Source organism: Macaca fascicularis, chromosome 11 (genome assembly GCF_037993035.2).
Source record: "Macaca fascicularis isolate 582-1 chromosome 11, T2T-MFA8v1.1".
Taxonomy (NCBI): Eukaryota; Metazoa; Chordata; class Mammalia; order Primates; family Cercopithecidae; genus Macaca; species Macaca fascicularis.
The window spans coordinates 57,715,663-57,742,159 of NC_088385.1; the positions used below are offsets into that span (position 1 = coordinate 57,715,663).

The 26,497-nt window shown below is 39.4% G+C and overlaps 1 protein-coding gene and 1 long non-coding RNA gene across 2 annotated transcripts in view; one reads left to right on the forward strand and one right to left on the reverse strand.

The window, feature by feature from the left end:
- The window catches only part of TMPRSS12 (transmembrane serine protease 12), a 45,746-nt gene that overhangs the window by 10,081 nt on the left and 9,168 nt on the right, over positions 1-26,497 (forward strand). Inside the window, exon 3 of the mRNA XM_065524208.2 lies at positions 6,179-6,447. Coding sequence (XP_065380280.1) covers positions 6,179-6,447 — 269 coding nt within the window. The remainder of the gene's footprint in view (positions 1-6,178; positions 6,448-26,497) is intronic.
- The window catches only part of LOC123567514 (uncharacterized), a 92,695-nt gene that overhangs the window by 3,686 nt on the left and 62,512 nt on the right, over positions 1-26,497 (reverse strand). The window contains exon 2 of the long non-coding RNA XR_006690483.3: positions 6,373-6,424. This is a non-coding gene — a long non-coding RNA (uncharacterized lncRNA). The remainder of the gene's footprint in view (positions 1-6,372; positions 6,425-26,497) is intronic.

A 26,497-nucleotide genomic window follows, 5' to 3' on the forward strand; every position in this document is an offset into this window, starting at 1 on the left:
CATGGAAATTAAACAATCTTCTCTTGAATGATTTTTGGGTAAATGCTGAAATTAAGGTAGAATTAAAGAAATTCGGCCGGGCGCGGTGGCTCAAGCCTGTAATCCCAGCACTTTGGGAGGCCGAGGCTGGTGGATCACGAGGTCAGGAGATCGAGACCATCCTGGCTAACATGGTGAAACCCCGTCTCTACTAAAAATACAAAAAACTAGCCGGGCGTGGTGGCAGGCGCCTGTAGTCCCAGCTACTCGGAGGCTGAGGCAGGAGAATGGCGTGAACCTGGGAGGCGGAGCTTGCAGTGAGCCGAGATTGCACCACTGCACTCCAGCCTGGGTGACACAGCGCGAGACTCCGTCTCAAAAAAAAAAAGAAAGAAAGAAATTCTTTGAAACGAACGAAAACAAGGATACAACATACCCAAATCTCTGGCAAACAGCTAAAGCAATGTTAAGAGGAAAGTTTATGGTGCCAAATGCCCACACCAAAATTAGAAAGATCTCAAACTAATAACCTAACATCATACCTAGAGGAATGAGAAAAATGAACAAACCAACCCCCAAGCTAGCAGAAGAAAAGAAGTAACTAAAGTCAGAGCTGAATTGAATGAAATTGTGACACAAAAAAACATACAAAAGATCAACAAAACCAAAAGTTTTCTGAAAGAATAAATAAGATTGATAGACCACTAGCTAGACTAACAAAAAAAAAAAAAAGAAAGAAAAAATAAATAGAGAAGATCCAAATAAACAAAATCAGAAATGACAAAGAGGACAGTACCACCAACCCCACAGAAATATAAAATACCTTCAAAGACTATTACGAAAATCTGAATGCACACGAACTAGAAAACCTAGTGGATAAATTCCTGGAAACATACAACTTCAAAAAATAGAACCAGGAAGACATTGAAACCCTGAACAGACCAATAACAAGTTCCAACACTAAATCAGTAATTAAAAAAACCTACCAACCAGAAAAAGTCCTGGACCAGAAGGATTCACAGCCAAATTCTACCAGGTGTATAAAAGTGGTGGTACCAGTCCTACTAAAACTATTTCAAAAATTGAGGAGGAAGGACTCCTCCCTAATTCATTCTACAAAGCCAGCATCATTTTGATAACTGAAACCTGCCAGAGACACGATCTAAAAAGAAAACTTAAGGCCAATATTCCTCGTAAACATAGATGCAGAAATATTCAACAAAATACTAGCAAACTGAATCTAGCAGCACATCAAAAACTAATCCACCATGATCAAGTAGGCTTTATTCCTGGGATGCAAAGTTGGTTCAACATACGCAGAACTAAAACAGAACTAAAACTAAAAATAAAAACCACATGATCATCTCAATAGATACAGATAAGGCTTTTGATAAAATTCAAATCCCTTCATGTTAAAAACCCTCAAAAAACTAAGCATTGAAGGAACATACCTCAAGATAATAAGAGCCATCTATGACAAACCCATAGCCAATATCATACTGAATGGGCAAAAGCTGGAAATGCCCTGGAGAACTGGAACAAGACAAGGATGCCCACTATCACCACTCTTATTCAACATAGTACTGGAAGTCCTAACCAGAGCAACCAGGAAAGAGAAAGAGATAAAAGGCATCCAAATGGGAAGAGAGGAAGTCAAACTATCTCTGTTTGTAGACAATATGATTCCATACCTAGAAAACCCTATAGTCTCTGCCCAAAGGCTCCCAGATCTGATAAACAACTTCAGCAAAATTTCAGGATTAAAAAAATCAATGTACAAAAATCAGCAGCATTTCTATACACCAATGAAATCCAAGCTGAGAGTCAAATCAAGAATGAATCCCATTTTCAATAGCCACAAAAAGATTAAAATATCTAAGGATACATCTAACCAGGCATGTGAAAGCTCTCTACAAAACAAATTATTATTTTTTAATTCTTTTTTTTTTTTTTTTTTTTGAGACGGAGTCTCGCTCCGTCGCCCAGGCTGGAGTGCAGTGGCGCGTTCTGGGCTCACTGCAAGCTCCGCCTCCCGGGTTCACGCCATTCTCCTGCCTCAGCCTCCCTAGTAGCTGGGACTACAGGCGCCCGCCACCTCGCCCGGCTAGTTTTTTGTATTATTTTTAGTAGAGACGGGGTTTCACTGTGTTAGCCAGGAAGGTCTCGATCTCCTGACCTCGTGATCCGCCCATCTCGGCCTCCCAAAGTGCTGGGATTACAGGCTTGAGCCACCGCGCCCGGCCTACAAAACAAATTATTAAACACTGCTGAAAGAAGTCATAGATGACAAAAAAAAAAAAAAAATGGAGAAACATTCCATGCTCATGGATAGGAAGAATCATTATTGTTTAAATGGCCATACTGCCCAAAGCAATTTACAGATTCAACACTATTCCAATCAAATTACCAACAACGTTTTACACAGAATTTTAAAAATTATTCTAAAATTCATATGGAACAAAAGAGAGCCCAAATAGCCAAAGGAATCCTAAGCATAAAGAACAAAGCTGGAGGCATCATACTGCCTGACTTCAAACTGTACTAGAAGGCTACAGTAACCAAAACAGCATGGTACTGGTACAAAAAGAGACACATAGACCAATAGAACAGGTTAGAGAACCCAGAAACAAAGCTGCTGGCAAGGACATCATGACAAAGACTCCAAAAGCAACTGCAACAAAAAAATTGACAAGTGGGATCTAATAAAACTAAAGAGCTTCTGCACAGTAAAAGAAACTATCAGCAGAGTAAACAGACAACCTACAGAATATTTATAAACTATGCATTCAACAAAGGTCTAATATCTAGGATCTATAAGGAACTTAAACAAATTAGCAAGCAAACACTAGACAACCCCATTTTAAAATGAGCAAAGGACATGAACAGACACTTCTCAAAAGACATACATATGGCCAAGAAACATGAAAAAATGCTCAACATCAGAGAAATGCAAATCAAAACCACAATGAGACACTATCTCACACCAATCAGAATGGCTATTACTAAAAAGTAAAAAAATAACAGATGCTGGCAAGACTATGGAGAAAGCAAATGCTTATACACTGCTGATGAGAATGGAAATTAGTTCAGTCCCTGTGGAAACCAGTATGGAGATTTCTCAAAGAACCTAAAACAGAGCTATTGTTTGACCCAGCAATCCCATTGCTGGATATACACCTAAAGAAATATAAATAATTCTACCATAAAGACACATGCATGCATATGTTTACTGCAGCACTATTCACAATAGCAAAGACTGGAAGCAACCTAGATGCTCATCAATGATGGACTGGATAATGTGGCACGTATATACCATGAAATACTATGCAGTCATGAAAAAGAATGAAATCATCTCCTTTGTAGCAACATGGCTGGAACTAGAGGCCATTATCCTAAGTAAATTAATACGGGAACAGAAAACCAAATATTACATGTTGTTATCTCTCATAAGTGGGAGCCAAACATTGAGTACACATGAACATGAAGAAGGGAATAACAGACACTGGGGCCTACTTGAGGGTGGAGAAGGGGATTGAAAAAATGCCTATTGGGTACTATGCTCATCACATGAGTGGTGAAATAATCTGCACACCAAACCCCTGCCACACACAGTTTACCTATGTAACAGACCAGCACATGTACCCCCAAACCTAAAATAAAAGTTAGGGAAAACATACAAATAAAAGTGTTTGGCACCTCCCCACTTGCTATCTTGCTCCTTCTCATCATGCGATGCTCCTGTTCCCCTTTCCCCTTCCTTCATGATTGTAAGTTCCCTGAAGCCCTCACCACAAGCAATGCCAGCACCATGGTTCCTGTGCAGCCTGCAGAACTGTGAGCCAATTAAACCTCTTTTCTTTATAAATTACCCAGCCTCAAGTATTTCTTTATAACAAAGCAAGAATGGCCAAATACATATGAACGTACCACTGTTTGTTAATCCATCTACTCTTGAAGGATATTTGTTTCCAATTTGGTCAATTATGAGTAAAGCCACTATAAACATTTGTGTGAATGTAGGTTTTCATTTCACTTCTGTAAATACCCAAGAGTGAGACTACCTTGTCAAATGATAAGTGTATGTACAGTTTTATATTTTAAAAAAACAAGTAAAACATTTTTGGTTTTTTGTTTTGTTTTGTTTTTTGTTTTTGAGACAGGGTCTCACTCTGTTGCTCAGGCTTGAGAGCAGTGGCATAGTCATGGCTCACTGCAGCCTTAACCTCCTGGGCTGAAGCAATCCTGCCACCTAGCCTCTCAAGTAGGTGGGACTACAGGCATGTGCCATCACATCCAGCTAATTTTTGTATTTTTTATAGAGACAGGGTTTCGTCATGTTGCCCAGGGTGGGCTCAAACTCCTGGGCTCAAGCAATCTGCCTATCTCGGCCTCCCAAAGTGTTGGGATTACAGGCGTGAGCCACCAAGCCCGGCCTATAACGTATTTAATGTAAGAAAATGAGAAAACAGAAATGAGAAAAAATAAGAATCATTTATTGCATTTCCTAGAAATAATAGCTGTTTTTTGTTACATAGTCTTCTAGATTTTTCTAGCCATATATGCAAATTATTTTATAGAACAGGCTTATATAGCTAAACTGTGAAATAGCCTTTTTCATTAAATTACATAACGTAAGCATTTTTCCATGTCAACGTATCTATTTTGCTCCTGTATTCCACTTTGTAGATGTGCCAAAATTTCTGTGGTAAATATTTTTATAGCTAAATTTTTGTGTTCATCTTTTATTTCTTTGGGATAAATTCTAGGAAGTAGAATTGCAAGTCAAATGTAATGCAGCTTTTTTAGGCTACTGATACATGTTGCCAAATTGCCCATCTATTACACTTTCTGCCATGAGTAAGAGTACCCTTGTTCCTCTAACTGGTGTGCACTGAGTGTTATCATCGAACACACACACACACACACACACGTGCGCACTCATATAAACATTGCCAATTTGAAAGATGAAAAGTTATCTGTAAGCGACAGTGTATAAAGTGAAAGTTCCTCCTTCCGAATTCGATTCCAGATGTTAACTACTGTTAACCTCTTGTGGTTTTAATTGTTTCACTTGTTTTGGGTTTGGTTTTTTGCTTGCTTGTTTGCTTGCTTTTTTAAGATGGCCAAGATCCATTAGTTGCTTCTTGTTTTTACCTTTAATATCATGCTTTATCAAATCCTTTCTTGTGTCAATGTTATATATTCATCTATATTTTTTTCTGTTTGTTTGTTTGTTTGTTTTTGAGACGGAGTCTCACTCTGTCGCCCAGGCTAGAGTGCAGTGGCTCGATCTTGGCTCACTGCAAGCTCCACCTCCCGGGTTCACACCATTCTCCTGCCTCAGCCTCCCAAACAGCTGGGACTACAGGTGCCTGCCACTACGCCCGGCTAATTTGTGTGTGTGTGTGTGTGTGTGTGTGTGTGTGTGTGTTTTTAGTAGAGACGGGGTTTCACCATGTTAGCCAGGATGGTCTCAATCTCCTGACCTCGTGATCCACCCACCTCGGCTTCCCAAAGTGCTGGGATTACAGGTGTGAGTCACTGAGCCAGGCGCTGGTTTAGTTTTTTCATTCACATAATAAGTTAATACCCAAATGTTTCATTCCAGTAAGTTTCAAAAAAATTATAAAACTAGAGGAAATATTTTAGCGAACTCCCATGTACCCATCACCCAGCTTCCCGTTATCAACTGATACCTGATCTTGTTTCACCTATACCCTTACCATTCTCCCTCCAATTATTTTGAAGCAAAACTCAGACATACCACTTTGGGTATCTCTGAAAGATGGGAACTCTTTATTAAGAAGATTTGTACATTTAAATATTTAATCCATTTGGAGTTTATTTTGGTGTTTAGTGTTATTTCAGGTATCTAATTTTATTTCTCTTTTCAAACAGCTAGTTGCCCCAATACCACATATTGAATAATTCATTCTTTTGTCCATTGGTAAAAAATGCTGCCTTAATAACATATTAAATTCTCATGTACTTGAATCTGTTTCTGAATTTTCTGTCCCATTGGTCTTTTTCTCCTTCCCTAGATCATGATATTTGTGTTATTTAATATTTTATGTCACATGAAACTGGAATTAAAGTTTTTTATTATTAATCTAACATGAGAAAAAAACTAGTGGGAAGTTAAGAATATGTACTTAGTTAAATAAAGATGTTTATAATAAGAATGTTTACTTTCTTTCAGCGATCCTTTAATGTGGAGAGCTGTGATTGGAACTAATAATATACATGGGCACCATCCTTATACCAAGAAGATAAAAATTAAAGCAATCATTGTTCATCCAAACTTCATTTTGGAATCTTATGTAAATGATATTGCACTTTTTCACTTAAAAAAAGCAGTGAGGTATAATGACTATATTCAGCCTATTTGCCTACCTTTTGATGTTTTCCAAATCCTGGACGGAAACACAAAGTGTTTTATAAGTGGCTGGGGAAGAACAAAAGAAGAAGGTAATTATGGTCTGAATTTTACTGATACACATTTTCCTGATGATGTGCAGAGGAAGGTCAAATCTTTTATATACAGTCATGTGCCACATAATGACATTTAGGTTAATGACAGACCACACACACGATGGTGGTCTATAAGATTATTTTTCCATATTTTTACTGTACCTTTTTTTTTTTTTCCCCCAGAGTCTCGTTCTGTTGCCCAGGATGGAGTGCAGTGGCACAATCTCGGCTCACTGCAGCCTCCGCCCCCCAGGTTCAAGTGATTCTCCTGCCTCAGCCTCCCAAGTAGCTGGGATTACAGGCATGTGCCACCATGCCCTGCTAATTTTTGTATTTTTAGTAGAGACAGGGTTTCTCCATGTTGGTCAGGCTGGTCTTGAACTCCCAACCTCAGGTGATCCGCCTACCCCGGCCTCCCAAAGTGCTGGGATTACAGGCGTGAGCCACCACGCACAGCATTCAGCTAATTTTTGTATTTTTAGTAAAGACAGCGTTTCACCATGTTGGCCAGGCTGGTCTCGAACTCCTGGCCTCCTGTGATCCACCCATCTCAGCCTCCCAAAGTGTTGGGATTACAGGCATGAGCCACCAAGCCTGGCCTACTGTACCTTTTCTGTGTTTAGATATACAAATGCTTACTCCTGTATCACAGCTGTCTACAATATTGAGTACAGCTGAACAGGCATGTAGCCTAGGAGTAAAAGACTATGCCATATACCCTAGGTGTGCAGCAGACTATACCATCTAGGTTTATGTAAGTACACTCTATCATGGTTACACAACAACAAAATTGCCTAACGATGTATTTCTCAGAATGTTCTCCATCATTAAGTGATGTCTGACTGTTTCTGTGTATTATCTTTTTATCACTTTATGCCATGAGATTGAAAAGTATTATCGGTTCTTATAAAACACTGAAAACAACTTTTTGAGGGATCTGTTTTTCCTTGTGAGAGGGGAGAGAAAATTCTCTTCCAAAGCAGAAATAGAGACTTTCTCTGGTTGTACATGCCAAGATACTTGAACGTTAAGATAGAATGATAGTTCCAAGTGTTTCTGTGGTTTGAACTCACAGATTATGAAGCCAGCTCTGCAGCAGGATTCTCTATCTTAAGTAATAAGCTTCAGGCTATGAGGAATCATATTTAGTTTCCTTTTAATTTAATGCCTTGTTTGGTATCAGGCAAGCTGATTGCAATATATTTTTTTAGTGTATATAGGGGCACTAAATGTTAACTGACTGAACTAATGGGAGGAATAAAAACATAGACGACATAGCCTCTTTGTCTTTGGTAATAAGAGCTACCATTTGGGAGTATTTACCATGTTTCAGGTCTTGTTTTTGTTCTTGTTGCTATTTAAAACACTTTTTTTTTTTTAGAGATGGTGGTCTCACTCTGTCACTCAGGCTAGAGTGCAGTGGTGTAATTATAGCTCACTGCAGCCTCAAGCTCCTGGGGTCAAGCAGTTCTCCTGCTTCAGCCTCTCCAATAGCTGGGACTCCAGGCACGTGCCACCACGCCCAGCTTTTTCAAATGTATTATGTATGTATATATGTATGTTTTTTTTTTTTTTAAGAGATAGGGTCTTGCTCTGTCACCTAGGCTGGAATGCAGTGGCACGATCATGGCTCACTGTAACCTTGACCTCCTGGTCTCAAGTAATCCTCCTGCCTCAACCTCCCAAGTAGCTGGGACTACAGGCATGTGCCACCATGCCCAGCTAATTGTTTCATTTTTTTGTAGAGACAGGGTCTTGCCATGTTTCCTAGACTGGTCTTGAACTCCTGGCCTTAAGAAATCCTCCTGCCTCAGCCTCCAAAAGTGCTGAGATTACAGGTATAAGCCATTGTGCCCAGCTTTTGTTTGTTTGCTTTTAAGAGACAGTCTTGCTGTGTTGCCCAGGCTGGTCTCAAACTCCTGGCCTCAAGCAATCCAGCTGCTTCAGTCTCCTGAGTAGCTGAGTTTATAGGCATGAGCACCATGCCTGTCCTGGGTCCTGTTTTAAATATACTACTTTATCCTATGCCCCCAATATTCCTAAAAGGGAGTTAATGTTATTTTTACCCCATTTAACAGACCAGTAATTGAGAATCTTAGAGATTAAGAAGCTGGGACTCAAATCCAAGTCTCTTTGATTGTAAAGCCTGAATATTTAATAACTACATTAAACTGCTCTTGAGGAAATCATAGTCCAGTTAGGAATATATGAGGTTAAGTACTAAGACTCCTGTTTTCTTCCTATTCCCCACAGGCCCTAGCCATTTAAATAATTGTAGATTATTTAGGTAGGAAGTAGATAAATGTACGAAAGACCTGTGAATTATTATTTTTCTTTTTTTCCATCTGTGAATACTTTTTAAGGAAGATAAGGAAAGCAACATGGTGTAGGGAAAGGAACACGGGCTTTAGAATCACAGACTTAATTCTGAGTCCCAGCCTGCCACCATGTGCTAGCTGAATGACCATGGGCATGTTATTGACTCTTTAATAACAATTACAGCAACAATAATAGAAGCAACTACCATTTGTTTAGGGCCAGGTACTTACTAAAATGCTAAGCATTGCAATGCATTATCTCATTTAATACCCCCAGCAACACTGTAGAAAATACCATAAAATGAATGAGTAAAATAAAGCTTAAAGAGGTTAAATAAGTTGCTTGAACTAATACAAGAACTAAATGATAAAGTCAGAATTCAAGCCCAGTTCTGCCTGTTGCAAATCTCATGTATTTCCCCTATATTATTAATGTTATATATCTATATCTATCTATCTATCTATCTATCTATCTATATATATATATATATTTTTTTTTTTTTTCTCTTTGAGAGGGAGTCTTGCTCTGTCTCCAGGGTGGAGTACAGTGGTGCAGTCTCAGCTCACTGCAACCTTCGCCTCTTGGGTTCAAGCGATTCCCCTGCCTCAGCCTCCCGAGTAGCTGGGACTATAGGCACATGCCACCATACCTGGCATACAAATAATTTTTTGTATTTTAGTAGAGACAGGATTTCACCATGTTGGCCAGGATGGTCTTGATCTCCTGACCTTGTGATCCGCCCACTTCAGCCTCCCAAAGTGCTGGGATTACAGGCGTGAGCCTAACATTTCATCTTTCACAATGTCATACCGTTTCATGATCTTTAAAGTGAGAGCAATGATACCCATCATAGAGTTGTTTTGAGAATTAAATTAGTTCTTCAGGACATGGTAGATTACAGGTACATACCAAGGTCCCCACTGAAGACTATTAAAGAGGAAGAATACATAGGTTAAGGACTCGGTGTGAAATAGAAACTTAGAGAAGGAACTGGAACACAGAAGTTAACTTTGATCTTGAGAGTATTTGCCAAAATGTTAACTTGTAATATTGATTTCAGTGGTTTCATGGGCCTTGGAAGGAGATGGTTAAGGAATAAAACTTGTCCAAGTTGGGAAGTAGGGAAAGACACCATAAAGCTGAAGTCTGTCCCATGGCTATACTTTAAAAATGAGTCACACTCATGACCCAGGATATAATTTTTTTCTTTTTTTTCTTTTTCTTTTTTTTTTTTTTTTTTTTAAGACAGAGTCTTGCTCTGTCACCCAGGCTGGAGGGTGGTGACGCAATCTCAGCTCACTGCATCCTCTGCCTCCTGGATTCAAACAATTATTGTGCCTCAGCCTCTCGAGTAGCTGGGATTACAGGGGTGCACCACCACACCCAGTTAATTTTTGTATTTTTAGTACAGATGGAATTTTGCCATGTTGGCCAGGCTGGTCTCAAAACTCCTGGCCTCAAGTGATTTGCCCACTTTGGCCTCCCAAAGTGCTTGGACTACAGGTGTGAGCCACTGCGCCCACCTTGTTCTTATATATATAGTATACTTCAAATGTGATCTACGTAGGTTAAAAAAAAGGAGGGGGAAAATACACATGGCTACATTAATCAAAAGAAAGCTGGATTACACCTGTAATCCTAGCATTTTGAGGGGCTGAGGTGGGAGGATTGCTTGAGGCCAGGAGTTCAAGACCAGCCTGAGCAACATAGGGAGAACTCATCTCTACAAAAATAAAAACAAAAAATTAGCCAGGTACGGTAGTGCACGTCTGTAGTCCCAGCTATGCGGGAGGATCACTTGAGCCCAGGAGTTTGAGGTTATGGTGAGCTATGATGGCACCGCTGCACTCCAGCCTGGGTAACAGAGTAAGACCCAATATCCAGACAAAAAAAAGAAGCTGGAATGGAAAAAAGAGAAAGTAGGAATGGCTATATAAATATCAGATAAAGTAGACTTTAGAGCAAAGAAGATTACAAGGATGTGAGACACATTACATAATAATAAAAGGGTCAGTCCACCAAGAAAGCATAGCAATGCTAAACGTGTATACACCAAAAAACAGACATACAGTTTCTTAAAAACATTCATGTGAACATACACTTACCACATGAGCCAAGAATTGTACCCCTAGACATTTATCCCAGAGAAATACAAATGTACACACAAAAAACCTACTTACAGATATTCATGAAAGCTTTATTTGTAAAAGCCAAAAACTAAAAACAACCAAAATGTCCTTCAATAGGAGAATACTTAAATAAACTAGTATAACTTTACCATAGAATATGACTAAGCAGTTAAAAGGTATGAACTATTGATACATTCAACAAGTTAGATGGACAAGGGCATTATGTTGAGTGAAAAGAAGTCAATTTTAAAATGTCATATACTATGATTCCAAGTATATAACAATGAAATGACAAAATTACGCAGACAGAGAATAGATTAATAGTTGCTAGGGTTAAGAAGGTTAGGTAGCAAGAAGGAGATTTTTGTCCTGATGGAATAACTCCATACCCTGTTTTTTTGTGATGGTTTCATGAATCTACACACGCATTGTATTAATGTCAGTCTCCAGTTTTTTTCTTTATTTTTGAGACGGAGTCTCATTCTGTTGCCCAGTCTGGAATGCAGTGGGACGATCTTGGCTCAGTGCAGGCTCCACCTCCCGAGTTCATGCCATTCTCCTGCCTCGGCCTCTCGAGTTGCTGGGACTACAGGCGCCTGCCACCACACGTGGCTATTTTTTTTTTGTATTTTTAGTAGAGACGGGGTTTCACCTTGTTAGCCAGGATGGTCTCGATCTCCTGAACTCATGATCCTCCTGCCTCAGCCTCCGAAAGTGCTGGGATTACAGGCATAAGCCACCGTGCCCGGCCATCAGTCTCCAGATTTTGATATTGTATTTCAGTGACAAGAGATGTAACCATTGTAGGAAATTGCATAAAAAGTACACTTGACTTGTCGGTGCTATCTTTGCAACTTCCAATAACTCCATAATTATTTTAAAATAAAAAGCTTTTTAAATGAACCACATATAACCAACACATCCTCACCTCCTATCTCCATCCCCATGTTTACTAGGAAAACTGCCTAATGGAAGGGGGAAAACCTAGAAATTTCCTCTCCCCCAAATGTATAACTATAAATACCACTCACATGGATTTGCTATCCAGAGTAACACTGAGTAGACTACAAAACTTCAAGCTGAGAATTTAGTTTAAAACAGATTCTAGCTTAGTAACATCCCAAGATTTGATCCTGACAAAATCAAATGCAAATTATTTATATAGAAACCCAACTTCATCTAAGGCCTCACAGAATATAACCAGATAAAGTTTCAATGAAATTGAATGGATTACAATAAAAAGATCACAAATCATTAATATATTTAACATACATACCTAATATAATTAAATATAATAACTGAAATTAATTTAATGGGCTAAAGTTTAGAAGCACTTAAGATCCCACAGATTAAAATCAACCAAATATCAGTTCAAAGATCACCAAACACATAAGGAAAAAAACCGTTAATAGTGAAAGACAACAGAAACAACAAACATATTATGCCTCCCAAGGACTTAAGATTTTTAGGTACAGAATAAAAAAAGTATGTAAATTGTTTAAAGAAGTAAAAGGTAAATTAAAAATGAGCAATAGACTATTTAGAAGGACTAGACACATTTAAAGGAGAATCAGAATCTTTAAAAATGAAAAAAGTAATTGCTAATATTTAAAATTCATTGGATAGGGCACGATGGCTCACACCTGTAATCCCAGTACTTTGGGAAACTGAGGCGGGTGGATCACCTGAGATCAGGAGTTTGAGACCAGCCTGGCCAACATGGTGAAACCCCCATCTCTACTAAAAATACAAAAAATTAGCTAGGCGTGGTAGTGGATGCCTGTAATTCCAGCTACTCGGGAGGCTGAGGCAGAAGAATCACTTGAACCCAGGAGGCAGAGGTTGTAGTGAGCCAAGGTCGCACCTTTGCACTCCAGCGTGGGTAACAAGAGCAAGACTCTGTCTCAAAAATTAAAAAAAAAAACCTCACTGGATAAACTAGATATCATATTAGACACAGCTAAAGAGAGGATTTGTGAACCAGAAGATATAGCTGAAGGAACTTCCTAGACTGTAGCACAGAGGGAAAAAAAGAGAAAATCATGAAATAAGGTATAAGAAGGATAGAATGAGAAAATCTAATAGACATCTAATGAGAGTGCCAGAGAGGAAGGAATAAAGGGGATAGAGGAGAGGCAATATTCAATGGATTTGGGTTGAAATCTCTTAAAAACTGATAAAAGACATTAATCCAGATAAAATATTAATAAGCACAATATTAGCCAAAACAAAACATAATTCCCTTTCAGACATTATACTGAAGTTGAACAACAACAACAACAACAACAACAAAAAGAAGATCTGAAATGTAACCAGAGATAAAAGCAAAATCCTTGTAATAGAATTACAGATTAGTTTTCAGAAAACTTCTCAATAGCAATAATGAAAGCCAAAAGACACCCTCTCCTGTTGCCATGTGAAGATGTGCTTGTCTCCCCTTTGCCTTCTGCCATGATTGTAGGTTTCTTGAGGCCTACTCTCGAGAAACACGGCTTGAGTACAGACTGCAGAACTGATTATTCAGATTATCATGGTAGATGGGAGATAGAACTAGATTGCAGCTCCAACGTGGAGCTTCTGTACAGACTGCAGAGCTGATTATTCAGATCATCATGGCAGACGGGAGGCAGAACTAGATTGCAGCTCTAACTTGGATGGACAGAGCAGCGTGTGGAGGCTGGCATCATTAATTTTAGCTCCAGAACGACTGCAGGAATAAACCAAGAATCCCAAGACAACCACAGACACCTCTGAAGGAAGCAGACTGCTCCTGCAGGACCTGGGAGACACCTCAAATACTCTGGGAGGTGGGTAGCCTGGGGCAAGTTCTCAGCCCTGCTTGCCAACTGTCTGGAAACAGACTTGGTGCTTTTGAGGGGCATGGTGGGAGTGAGACTGGCCCTTCGGACTGTGTGAGAGCTGGATGAGGCCTGTGATTGCCGGCTTCCCCCCACTTCCCGGACAACCTGCATGACTCAGCAGAGGCAGCCATAATCGCTCTCAGTATACAACTCCATTGACCTGGGACTCTCACCCCCATTACCCACAGTGGCCTCAGCAAGACCCACCCAAGGAGAGTCTGAGTTCAGATATGCCTAGCCCTGTCCCATCTGATGGTCCTTCCCTACCCACCCTGGTTGCTGAAGACAAAAGGCGTATACTCTTGGGCGTTCTAGGGCCCTGCCCACCACTTGTTCCTCTCCATAATACCACAGCTGATGCTCTCTGGAAAGCACCATCTCCCAGCAGGAGGTCAACCAGCAAAAAAAATTGGACAGTAAACCACCAAAGCTAAGAACCTTTACAGAGTCCGTTTCAACTCCCTGCCATCTCCACTGGAACAGGTGCTGGTATTCATGGCTGAGAGACCCATAGATGGTTCACATCACGGGACTCTGTGCAGACAGCCCCCAGTACCAGCCCAGAGCCTGGTAGACTAGGCTAGGTGGTTAGACCCAGAAGAAAGATAACAATCACTGCAGCTCGGTTCTCAGGAAGCCACATCCATAGGAAAGGATGGAGGAGAGTACTACATCAGCGGAACACTCAATGGGATAAAAGAATGTAAACAACAGCCTTTAGCCCTAGACTTTCCCTCTGACAGAGCCTACCCAAATAAGAAGGAACCTTGGATTTCCTTGCATTGGGCTTCGCCTTTCTCTGGTGCCTCCCAGATTAGCTTAATAACTAACTTCCTGAATTCTTTTACTCCAGCCTGGGCAACAGAGCGAGACTCCGTCAAAAAAAAAAAAAAAAAAAAAAGACAAAGAGGGACATTCTATAATGGTAAAAGGCCTTGTCCAACAGGAAAATATCACAATCTTAAACATATATGCACCTAACACTGGAGCTCCCACATTTATAAAACAATTACTAATAGACCTAAGAAATGAGATAAACTGCAACACAGTAATAGTGGTGGACCTCAATATTCCACTGACAGCACTAGACAGGTCATCAAGACAGAAAGTCAACAAAGAAACAATGGATTTAAACTATACCTTGGAACAAACAGACTTAGCAGACAGATACAGAACATTGCATCCAACAACTGCAGAGTAAACATTATATTCAACACTGCCTGGAACTTTCTCCAAGATAGACCATCTGATAGGCCACATAATGAGCCTCAATAAATTTAAGAAAATTGAAATTATATCAAGAACTCTCTTAGACCACAGTAGAATAAAACTGGAAATCAACTCTAAAAGGAACTTTCAAAACCATGCAAATATATGGAAATTAAATAACTTGCTCCTGAATAATCACTGGGTCAAAAACAAAATCAAGATGGAAATTTAAAAAATCTTCAAACTGAATGACAATAATGATGCAACCTATCAAAACCTCTGAAATACAGCAAAGGTGGTGCTAAGAGGAAAGTTCATAACCCTAAATGCCTACATCAAAAAGACTGAAAGGACACAAACCGACATTCTAAGGTCATACCTCAAGGAACTAGAGAAACAAGAAAAAAAAAAAAAAAAAACCCAAATCCAGCAGAAGAAAGGAAATAACCAAGGTCAGAGCAGAACTAAATGAAATTGAAACAAAAAGAATACAAAAGATAAATGAAACAAAAAGTTGGTTCATTGAAAAGATAAATAAAATTGATAGGCCATTAGCAAGATTAACCAAGAAAAGAAGAGAGAAAATCCAAATAACCTCAATAAGAAACGTAAGAGGAGATATTACAGCTGACACCACAGAAATATAAAAGATAATTCAATGCTACTATGAACACCTTTACACACACAAACTAGAAAACCTAGAAGAGGTGGATAAATTCCTGGAAAAATACAACCCTCCTAGCTTAAATCAGGAAGAAATAGATACCCTGAACAGACCAATAACAAGCAGCAAGATTAAAATGGTAATTTTAAAATTACTAACCATAAAAATCCAAGATCAGATGGATTCACAGCAGAATTCTACCAGACATTCAAAGAAAAATTGCTCCCAATCCTTTTGACACTATTCCACAAGATAGAGAAAGAGAGAGCCCTCCCTAATTCTTTCTATGAAGCCAGCATTGCCCTAACACCAAAACCAGGAAAGGACATAACCAAAAAAGAAAACTACAGACCACTATTCCTGATGAACATAGATGCTAAAACCCTTAACAAAATACTAGCTAACAAAATCCAACAACATATCAAAAAGACAATCCACCTGCTGGACGCAGTGGCTCACCCCTGTAATCGCAGCACTTTGGGAGGCCAAGGTGGGCAGATCACCTGAGGTCAGGAGTTTGAGACCAGCCTGGCCAACTTGGTGAAACCCTGTCTCTACTAAAATTAGAAAAATTAGCTGGGCATGGTGGCAGGCACCTGTAATCCCAGCTACTTGGGAGGCTGAGGCAGGAGAATTGCTTGAACCCAGGAGGCAGAGGTTGCAGTGAGCCGAGATCGTGCCACTGCACTCCAGCCTGGGTGACAGAGGGAGACTCCCAGCTACTCAGGGGGCTAAGGCAGGAGAATCGCTTGAACCCAGGAGGCAGAGGTTGCAGTGAGCCAAGATTGTGCCACTGCACTGCAGCCTGGGTGACAGAGGGAGATTCCATCTCAAAAAAAAAAAAAAAAAAAAGTTAATCCATCATGATCAAGTGGGTTTCACACCAGGGATGCAGAGATGGTTTAACATATACAAGTCAATAAATGTGATACACTACAGACACAGAATTTAAAACAAAAATCACATGATCTTCTCAATAGATGCAGAAAAGGCATTTGGCAAAATCCAGCATCCCTTTATGATTAAAACTCTCAGCAAAATCAGCATACAAGGGATATACCTCGATGTAATAAAAGCCATCTATGACAAACCCACAACCAACATAATACTGAATGGGGAAAAGTTGAAAGCATTCCCTCTGAGAACTGGAACAAGACAAGGATGCCCACTCTCACCTCTCCTCTTCAACATAGTACTGGAAGTCCTAGCCAGAGCAATCAGGCAAGAGAAAAAAATAAAGAGCATCCAAATCAGTACAGAGGAAGTCAAAGTGTCACTGTTTGCTGACAGTATGATCATTTTCCTTGAAAACCCTAAAGACTCCTCTAGAAAGCTCCTAGAACTGATAAAAGAATTCAGCAAGGCCGGGCGTGGTGGCTCACGCCTGTAATCCCAGCACTTTAGGAGGCCGAGGCAGGCAGATCACGAGGTCAGGAGATTGAGACCATCTTGGCTAACATGGTGAAACCCCATCTCTGCTAAAAAATACAAAAAAATTAGCCGGGCGTGGTGGCAGGTGCCTGTAGTCCCAGCTACTCGGGAGGCTGAGGCAGGAGAATGGTGTGAACCCAGGAGGCGGAGATTGCAGTGAGCCGAGATTGTGTCACTGAGCTCCAGCCTGGGCGACAGAATGAGACTCCCTCTTAAAAAAAAAAAAAAAAAGGCCGGGCGCGGTGGCTCAAGCCTGTAATCCCAGCACTTTGGGAGGCCGAGACAGGCGGATCACGAGGTCAGGAGATCGAGACCATCCTGGGTAACACAGTGAAACCCCGTCTCTACTAAAAATACAAAAACTTAGCCGGGCGAGGTGGCAGGCGCCTGTAGTCCCAGCTACTTGGGAGGCTGAGGCAGGAGAATGGCGTGAACCCGGGAGGCGGAGCTTGCAGTGAGCTGAGATCCGGCCACTGCACTCCAGCCTGGGTGACAGAGCGAGACTCCGTCTCAAAAAAAAAAAAAAAAAAAAAAAAAAAAAAAAAAATTCAGCAAAGTTTCCGGATGCAAGATTAATGTACGCAAATCAGTAGCTCTCTTATATACTAACAGCAGGGAATCAAATCAAGAACTCAACCCTTTTTATGATAGTTGCAAAAAAAATGAAATACTTAGGAATATACCTAACAAAGGAGGCAAAAGACCTCTACAGGGAAAACTACAAAACACTGCTCAAAGAAATCATAGATGACACAAACAAATGGAAACACATCCCATGCTTATGGATGGGTAGAGTCAATATTGTGAAAATGACCATACAGTCAAAAGCAATCTACAAATTCAATGCAATCCCCATCAAAATACCACCATCATTCTTCACAGAATTATAAAAAACAATTCTAAAATTCATATGGAACCAAAAAAGAGCCCGCATAGCCACAGCAAGACTAAGCAAAAAGAACAAATCTGGAGGCATCATACGACCTGATTTCAAACTATACTATAAATCCATTGTCACCAAAACAGCATGGTACTGGTATAAAAATAGGCACATAGACCAATGGAACAGAATAGAGAACCCAGAAATAAACCCAAATACTTACAACCGACTGATCTTCAACAAAGCCAACAAAAACATAAAATGGGGAAAAGACACCCTTTTCAACAAATGGTGCTGGAATAATTGGCTAGCCACATGTAGGAGAATGAAACTGGATTCTTGTTGCCTGCTTTATACAAAAATCAACTCAAGATGGATTAAGGACTTTAAATCTAAGACCTGAAAGTATAAAAATTCTAGAAGATAACATTGGAAAAACCCTTCTAGACATTGGCTTAGGCAAGGATTTCATGCCCAAGAACCCAAAAGCAAATGCAATAAAAACAAAGATAAATAGCTGGGACTTAATTAAAGAGCATTTGCATGGCAAAAGGAACAGTCAGCAGAGTAAACAGACAACCCACAGGGTGGGAGAAAATCTTCACAATCTATACATCTGACAAAGGACTAATATCCAGAATCTGCCACAAACTCAGACAAATTAGCAAGAAAAAAAAATCCCATCAAAAAGTGGGTTAAGGACATGAATAGGCAATTTTCAAAAGAAGATATATAAATGGCCAACAAACATGTAAACATGCTCAACATCACTAATGATCAGGGAAATGCAAATCAAAACCACAATGCAATACCACCTTACTCCTTCAAGAATGGTCATAATCAAAAAATTAAAAAAGAAAAAACAAAAAAAAAAAAAACAGTAGATGTTGCCATGGATGCAGTAATCAGGGAATGCTTCCACACTTCTGGTGAGAATGTAAACTAGTACAGCCACTATGGAAAACAGGGTGGAGATTCCTTAAAGAACTAAAAGTAGAACTGCCATTTGATCCAGCAATCCCACTACTAGGTATCTACCCAGAAGAAAAGAAGTCATGGTACAAAAAAGAAACTTGCATGCACATATTTATAGCAGCACAATTAGCAATTGCAGAATCGTGGAACCAACCCAAATGCCCATCAATCAACTAGTGGATAAAGAAACTGTATATATATATATACACACACACACACATATATATATACACACACACACATACATATGATTGAATGCTACTCAGCCATAAAAAGGAATGAATTAATGGCATTTGCAGCGACCTGGATGAGATTGGAGACTATTATTCTAAGTGAAGTAACTCAGGAATTGAAAACCAAACATCATATATTCTCACTGATATGTGGGAGCTAAGCTATGATGATGCAAAGGCATATCAATGATACAATGGACTTTGGGGATTCAGGGGAAAGGGTGGGAGGGAGGCAAGGGATAAAAGTCTACAAATAGGGTGCAGTGTATACTGCTCAGGTGATGGTTGCACCAAAATCTCACAAATCACTAAAGAATTTATTCTTGTAACCAAACACCACCTGTACCCCAATAAGCTGTGGAAAAATAAATAAAATAGAAAAGAAAGTCAAAAGACAATGAAATATCTTCAAAATGCTGAGAGAAAATAACTATGAGCCTACAATTGTATATCCAGCAAAAGTATCATTCAAGAATATCTGTGAACAAAAAGTGAATTTACTACCAACAGTCTTTCACCAAGGAAGTAAAAGAAATCAGAAAGAAAGTAAATGATGCTAAAAGGGAGGTATAAGATGTAAGACAGAACAGAGAAAGTCATGGATAATATATAGGTAAATGTAAATAAACATTGTCTGTACACAACAGTTGTTCTCACTTGGGCATAATTTTGCCCCCAGGGAACATTTGGTAACATATCTGGAGAAAATTTTCGGATGTTAAAACTAGGCAAGGGATAAGTTTGCTACTGGTATCTGCCTAACATACTTCAATGCACAGTATAGTTCTCCCATCTCCCAAACAAAGAACTGTTTGGCCCAAAATGTCAGTAGTGGCAAGACAGAAACCTTGGAATCATTAAAAATAATGTCTAAGTTGTGGGGAGAAGGCAGGTATCAGAGTCAAAGTGGTTTCAGTTCCCTGTATTATTCAGGAGAAGTATTTAAAAACTGATTAACATTATATTTGTTACACATAAATTTTAGTAACAGTAATAAATTCCTAAAAGGAAAAAAATTACGATAACTGGCTCAAGAAGAAACAAATATCTGAATAGACTTGTAACAAGTACATAAATATAATTAGTAATTTAAAGTCTTCCCATTTAAAAAAAAAAAACCCAAGCCCAGTTGACTTCACAAGTGAATTATATCAAATATTTAAAGAAGAGATAGTTCTAATATTACACACTCAGAAAATAGAGAAGGGAGTATTTCCCAGATAGTTATGTAAGCCTAGTATTATTATCCTGATACCAAACCAAAGACATTACAAGAAAACTACAGAGAAACAGCTTTCATGAATACAGACTCAAAAATCATCAACAAAATGTTAGCAAACTGAATACAGCAACATATTAAAAAGGATTATATACACTACCTAGTGGAATTTCTTTCAAAAATGCAAGGTTGGTTTTACATCTGAAAATCAATAAAATAAAGCCTATATTAATAAAAGATAAAAATGACAAGATCACTGCAAATGATGTGGAAAATATATTTGATAAAATCCAACACCATTCTAAGTTTAAAAATTCTCAAAAGAAATAGCAATAAGAAGTCCTAGCCATAGCAATCAGGCAAGAGAAAGAAATAAAAGGTACCCAAATAGGAAAAGAAGCCAAACTATCTGTCTTCACTGATGGTATGATTCTAGAAAACCCTAAAGACTCCACCAAAAGGTTCCTGAAACTGATAAATGACTTCAGTAAAGTTCCAGGATACAAAATAAATGTACAAAAATCAGTAGCATTTCTATACATCAATAACATTCAAGTTGAGAGCCAAATCAAGAATGCGATATCATTTACAATAGCCACACATGCCAAAAAAACAAAAAACAAACAAGCAACAACAACAACAACAAAAAAACCTCATAGGAATACATCTAACCAAGGAGGCGAAAGATCTCTATAAGGAGAACTGCAAAACACTGCTGAAAGAAATCATAGATGACACAGAAAAATGGGAAACATTCCATGTTCATAGACAGGAAAAATCAATATCATTAAAATGTCCATACTGCCCAAATCAATCTATAGATTCAATGATATTCCTATCAAGCTACCAATGTCATTTTTTCACAGGACTAGAAAAAACTATTCTAAAATTTATATGGAACCCAAAAAGAGCCCAAATAGCCAAGGCAATCTTAAGCAAAAAGAACAAAGCTGGAAACATCACATTACCCAACTTTAAACTATACTATAACACTACAGTAACACTGGGCATGGTGACTCTTGCCTATAATCCCAGCACTTTGGGAGGCCGAGGTGGGCAGATCACTTGTGGTCAGGAGTTTGAGACCAGCCTGGCCAATATGTTCCAACCCCATCTCTAAAAATTAGCAGGGCATGGTGGCACACAGCTACAATCCCAGCTACTTGGGAGGCTGAGGCAGGAGAATCACTTGAACCTGGGAGGGGAGGTTGCAGTGAGCTGAGATCATGCCACTGTATTTGAGCCTGGGTGACAGAGCAAGACTCCATCTCAAAAAAAAAAAAAAAAAAAGACTACAGTAACTAAAACAGCATGGTATTGTTACAAAAACAGACACATAGACCAATAGAACAGAATAGACATCCCAGAAATAAAGCCACACACCATCTGATCTTTAACAAAGTCAATGGGGAAAGAACTCCCTGTTCAATAAATGGTGCTGGGATAGCTGGCTAGCCATATGCAGAAGAATGAAACCAGACAGACCTCTATCCTATCACCATATGCAAAAATTAACTCGAAATAGGTTACAGATTCAAATGTAAGACCTCAAGCTATAAGAATCCTTGAAGAAAACCCAAGAAATGCCATTCTGGACATTGACCTTGGGAAAGAGTTTATGACTAAGTCCTCAAAAGCAATTGCAACAAAAATAAAAATTGACAAGTGGGAACTAATTAAAATGAAAAATTTCTGCACAGCAATAGAAACTATCAACAGAGAAAACAGACAACCTACAGAATGAGAGAAAATACTTGCAAGCTATGTGTCCTATAAAGGTCTAATATCCGGAATCTGTAAGGAACTTAAACAATTGAACAGGCCAAAAACCAATTAACCCCATTAAAAAATAGGCAAAAGACATGAATGGATACTTCTCAAAAGACATACAAGCAGCCAACAACATGGAAAAAATATTCAACATCACTAATCATCAGAGAAATGCAAATCAAAATCACAAGGAGATACTATCTCACACCAATCAGAATGGCTATTGTTAAAAAAAGCCAAAAAACACATGCTGCCAAGGCTGCCAAGAGAAAGGAATGCTTACACACTACTGGTGGGAATAGAAATTAGTTCCGCCTCTGTGGAAAGCAGTTTGGAGATTTCTCAAAGAATTTAAACCAGAATCACCATTGGACCCAGCAATCCTATTACTGTGTATATATCCAAAGGAATATAAATCATTCTACCAAAAAGACGTATGCACTCCTGTGTTCATCGCAGCACTATTTGCAATAGCAAAGACATGGAATCAACCAAGGTGCCCATCAACAATAGACTGGATAAAGAAACTGTGGTACATATGCACCACAGAATACTATACAGCCATAAAAAAAAGCAGAATCATGTCCTTTGCAGCAGCGTGAATGGAGTTGGAGGCCCTTATCCTAAGTGAATTAACACAGGAACAGAAAACAAAGTACTGCATGTTCTCACTTACAAGTGGGAGGTAAATAGTGGGTACTCATGAACATAAAGGTGGTCACAAAAGACACCAGGGACTACTAGAAGAGGATGGGAGGGAGGGGGCCAAGGGCCAAAAAACTAATTTGGGGGTACTATGCTCAGTATATGTGTTCAATTATGCCCTGGGTGACAAGATCAGTAGTACCCAAAATCTCAGCATCAGGCATGTATCTAGGTAACACGTATCTCCTGAATCTAAAATAAAAGTTGAAATTATTTTTTTAAAAAAAGAAATAGCAATAGAAGGAAGCTTAAACTGATGAAGAGCATCTATAAAGAATAAGCTAACCATCCTACTTAATGGTAAAAGAATGAATGCTTTCCCTATAAAATCAGGAACACAGCAAGGATTTTAGCCAGTGCAATAGGCAAGAAAAAGACATTAAAGGCACACAAATTGGAAATCAAAAAGGGAAACTTTATTCACAGATGACATGATTCTGTAAATGTAGAAATGCTGAAGGAATCTACAAAACAATCTAGTAAAACAAGTTCATTGAGGTTACAGGAAAAATCAATCATATGTCTATACTCACAATAAACTATCTGAAAACAAAATTTAAGAACACAATTCTATTCATAATAGCGTTTATTTTTTTATTTTTATTTTTTGAGACAGAGTCTCACTCTTTCACCCAGGCTGGAGTGCAATGGTGCAATCTCAGCTCGGTGCAATCTCCGCCTCCCAGGTTTAAGCGATTCTCATGCCTCAGCCTCCTGAGTAGCTGGGATTACAGGTGTGCGCCACCATGCCCGGCTAAGTTTTGTATTTTTAGTAGAGAGGGGGTTTCACCATGTTGGCCAGGCTGGTCTCAAACTCCTGGCCTCAAGTGATCCGCCTGCCTTGGCCTCCCAAAGTGCTGGGATTACAGACATTAGCCACCGCACCCAGCTGATAATAGCATGTAAAATAATGAATAATTAGGAACAGATTTAACAAAAGATGTGTAAGACTTGTACAATGAAAACTACAAAAACATTACTTAGAGAAATTAAAGAAGACCTAAAATAAATGGAGACTCATACTACATTCATGGGTCAGAAGACTCAATGTTGTTAATAAGGCAATTATTCACAGATTGGCCTATAAAATGCCAGTTGGATTTTTCATGCAAACTAACAAGCCAATCCTGAAATCTATATGGAAAGGCAAGGGATCTAGAATAGCCAAAATTATTTTGGGGAAAAAAACTGAAGGAGTTACACTATCTGATTTCAAAACATATTATAAAACTACAGCAATTAACACATTGGTGTAAAGACAGACCTGTAGAGGCTGGGAGTGGTGGTTCATGCCTGTAATCCCAGCATTTTGGGAGACCAAGGCAGGAGAATCGCGAGAGCTCAGGAATTTAAAGATCGGCCTGTGCAATACGGTGAGCCCCGATCTCTGCAAAAATAAAAATAAACCAGGTGTGGTGGTGTGCAGCCACAGTCCCAGCTACTTGGAAGGTTGAGGCAGGAAGATCACTTGAACCCAAGAGTTTGAGGCTTCAGTGAGTCGTGATCATGCCACTGCACTCTAGTCTTTGGGTAACACGAGACCATCTCTAAAAAAATTTAATGTTTAAAAGATAGACGGTAGATTATTGGAACACAACATAGAGGGGAAAAAACCCCTTATATTTATGGCCATTTTCACAACAGTGCCAAGACAATATAATGGAAAACAGTCTTTTCAACAAACTATGCTAGGACAACCGGATATCCTTACGCCACACACACACAAAAAAACCCCTCGGAGTTTTGCTCCATACTGTATTCAATAGTGGTACAATCTGAATGTTTGTGTCCATCCAAAATTCATATGTTGAAATCCTAACTCCTAAGGTGATGATATTAGGAGGTAGGGCCTTTTGAGAGGGCAGAGCTCTCATCAGCAAGATCGGCGCCCTTATAAAAGAGGCCGAAAGAACTGCCTTGCCCGTCCACCACGTAAGGATACAGCTGAAAGTCACAATTTATGAACCAGAAAATGGCCCTAATCAGACACCGAATCTGCCAGTGCCTTGATCTTCAATTTCAGCATCCAGAACTGTGAGAAATAAATTCCTGTTGTTTATTAAGCAACTGTTTATAAGCAGTCTATGATATGTTTTAGGAGCACCAAGAGACTTAGAGAAATAATTAACTCAAAATGGATCACAGACCTAAGTATAAGAGCTACAGTTGTAAGACTTCTAGGAAAAAAGCAAAGAGAAAAGTCTTTGAGTCGTTGGGTCGTTGGGTTAGGCAATGATTTCTTAGGACACTAAAAGCACAACCATTAATAAAAATAAAAATGATAAATTGGACTTCATCAAAATTTAAACATATATCCTCTTCAAAAGCCACCATTAAGAAAATCAATGGAAAAAGAGCTGCAAATATCTCCAGCAGTGTATAAAACATGATAATACATCATAACCAACTGGCTTTTTGCCAGGAATGTAAATGCTAATTTGACATATTATCATTCTGAAAACCCTTTCCTTATTTTTTGTTGCATGCATTTCCATTTCAATATGAAATTAATAATTTTATTGGACTCCCTGAACCAAAATGATGTAAAGTAAAATATGTGGTTTATTAAGAAGGGTCTGACTAGAAAATAAGGTTGGAAGTAGTCATGTGTGAATTGTTATCATTAATGAGAATTTGTAAAGAAAAATTTGTTTTAAGGCCAGGCAAAGTGGCTAACGCCTGTAATCCCTAAACTTTGGGGGTCTGAGGCAGGTGGATCGCTTGAGCTCAGGAGTTTGAGACCAACCTGAGCAATATGGTAAAACCCCATCTGTAAAAAAATACCAAAAAACGAGCAGGGCATGGTGGCATACGCCTGTAGTCCCAGCTACTCAGGAGGCTGAAGTGGGAGGATCGCTTGAGGCCCATGAGGTTGAGACTGTAGTAAGCTGTGATTGTGTCACTGCACTCCAGCCTGAGCAAAAAAGCAAGAGCCTGCCTCAAAAAGATAAAAAATAAATTGGATAAAGATTTGAAAAGATGGCCGGGCGCGGTGGCTTAAGCCTGTAATCCCAGCACTTTGGGAGGCCGAGACGGGTGGATCACAAGGTCAGGAGATCGAGACCATCCTGGCTAACACGGTGAAACCCCGTCTCTACTAAAAAATACAAAAAACTAGCAGGGCGAGGTGGCGGGCGCCTGTAGTCCCAGCTACTCGGGAGGCTGAGGCAGGAGAATGGTGTAAACTCGGGAGGCGGAGCTTGCAGTGAGCTGAGATCCGGCCACTGCACTCCAGCCTGGGCGACAGAGCGAGACTCCGTCTCAAAAAAAAAAAAAAAAAAAAAAAGATTTGAAAAGATAAGTCATCATAGTATTTGCAGAAACAAAAAAGATTTGAAAACACATTTCACCAAGGTAGATATACAAATGGCTAATAGTACATGAAAAATTGTTAACACTGGCTGGGTACAGTGGCTCATACCTGTAATCTCAGTGTTTTGGGAGGCCAAGGTGAAAGTATCACTTGCAGCCAGGAGTTTGAGACCAACAACAAAGCAAGATCTCGTTGCTATAAAAATTAGCTAGGCACAGTGGTATATGCCTGTAGTCCCAGCTACTTGAGAGGCTAACACAGGAGGGTCACTTGAACTTAGGAGCTCAAGGCTGCAGTGAGCTATGATCACTGTACTGCACTCCAGCATGGGTGACACAG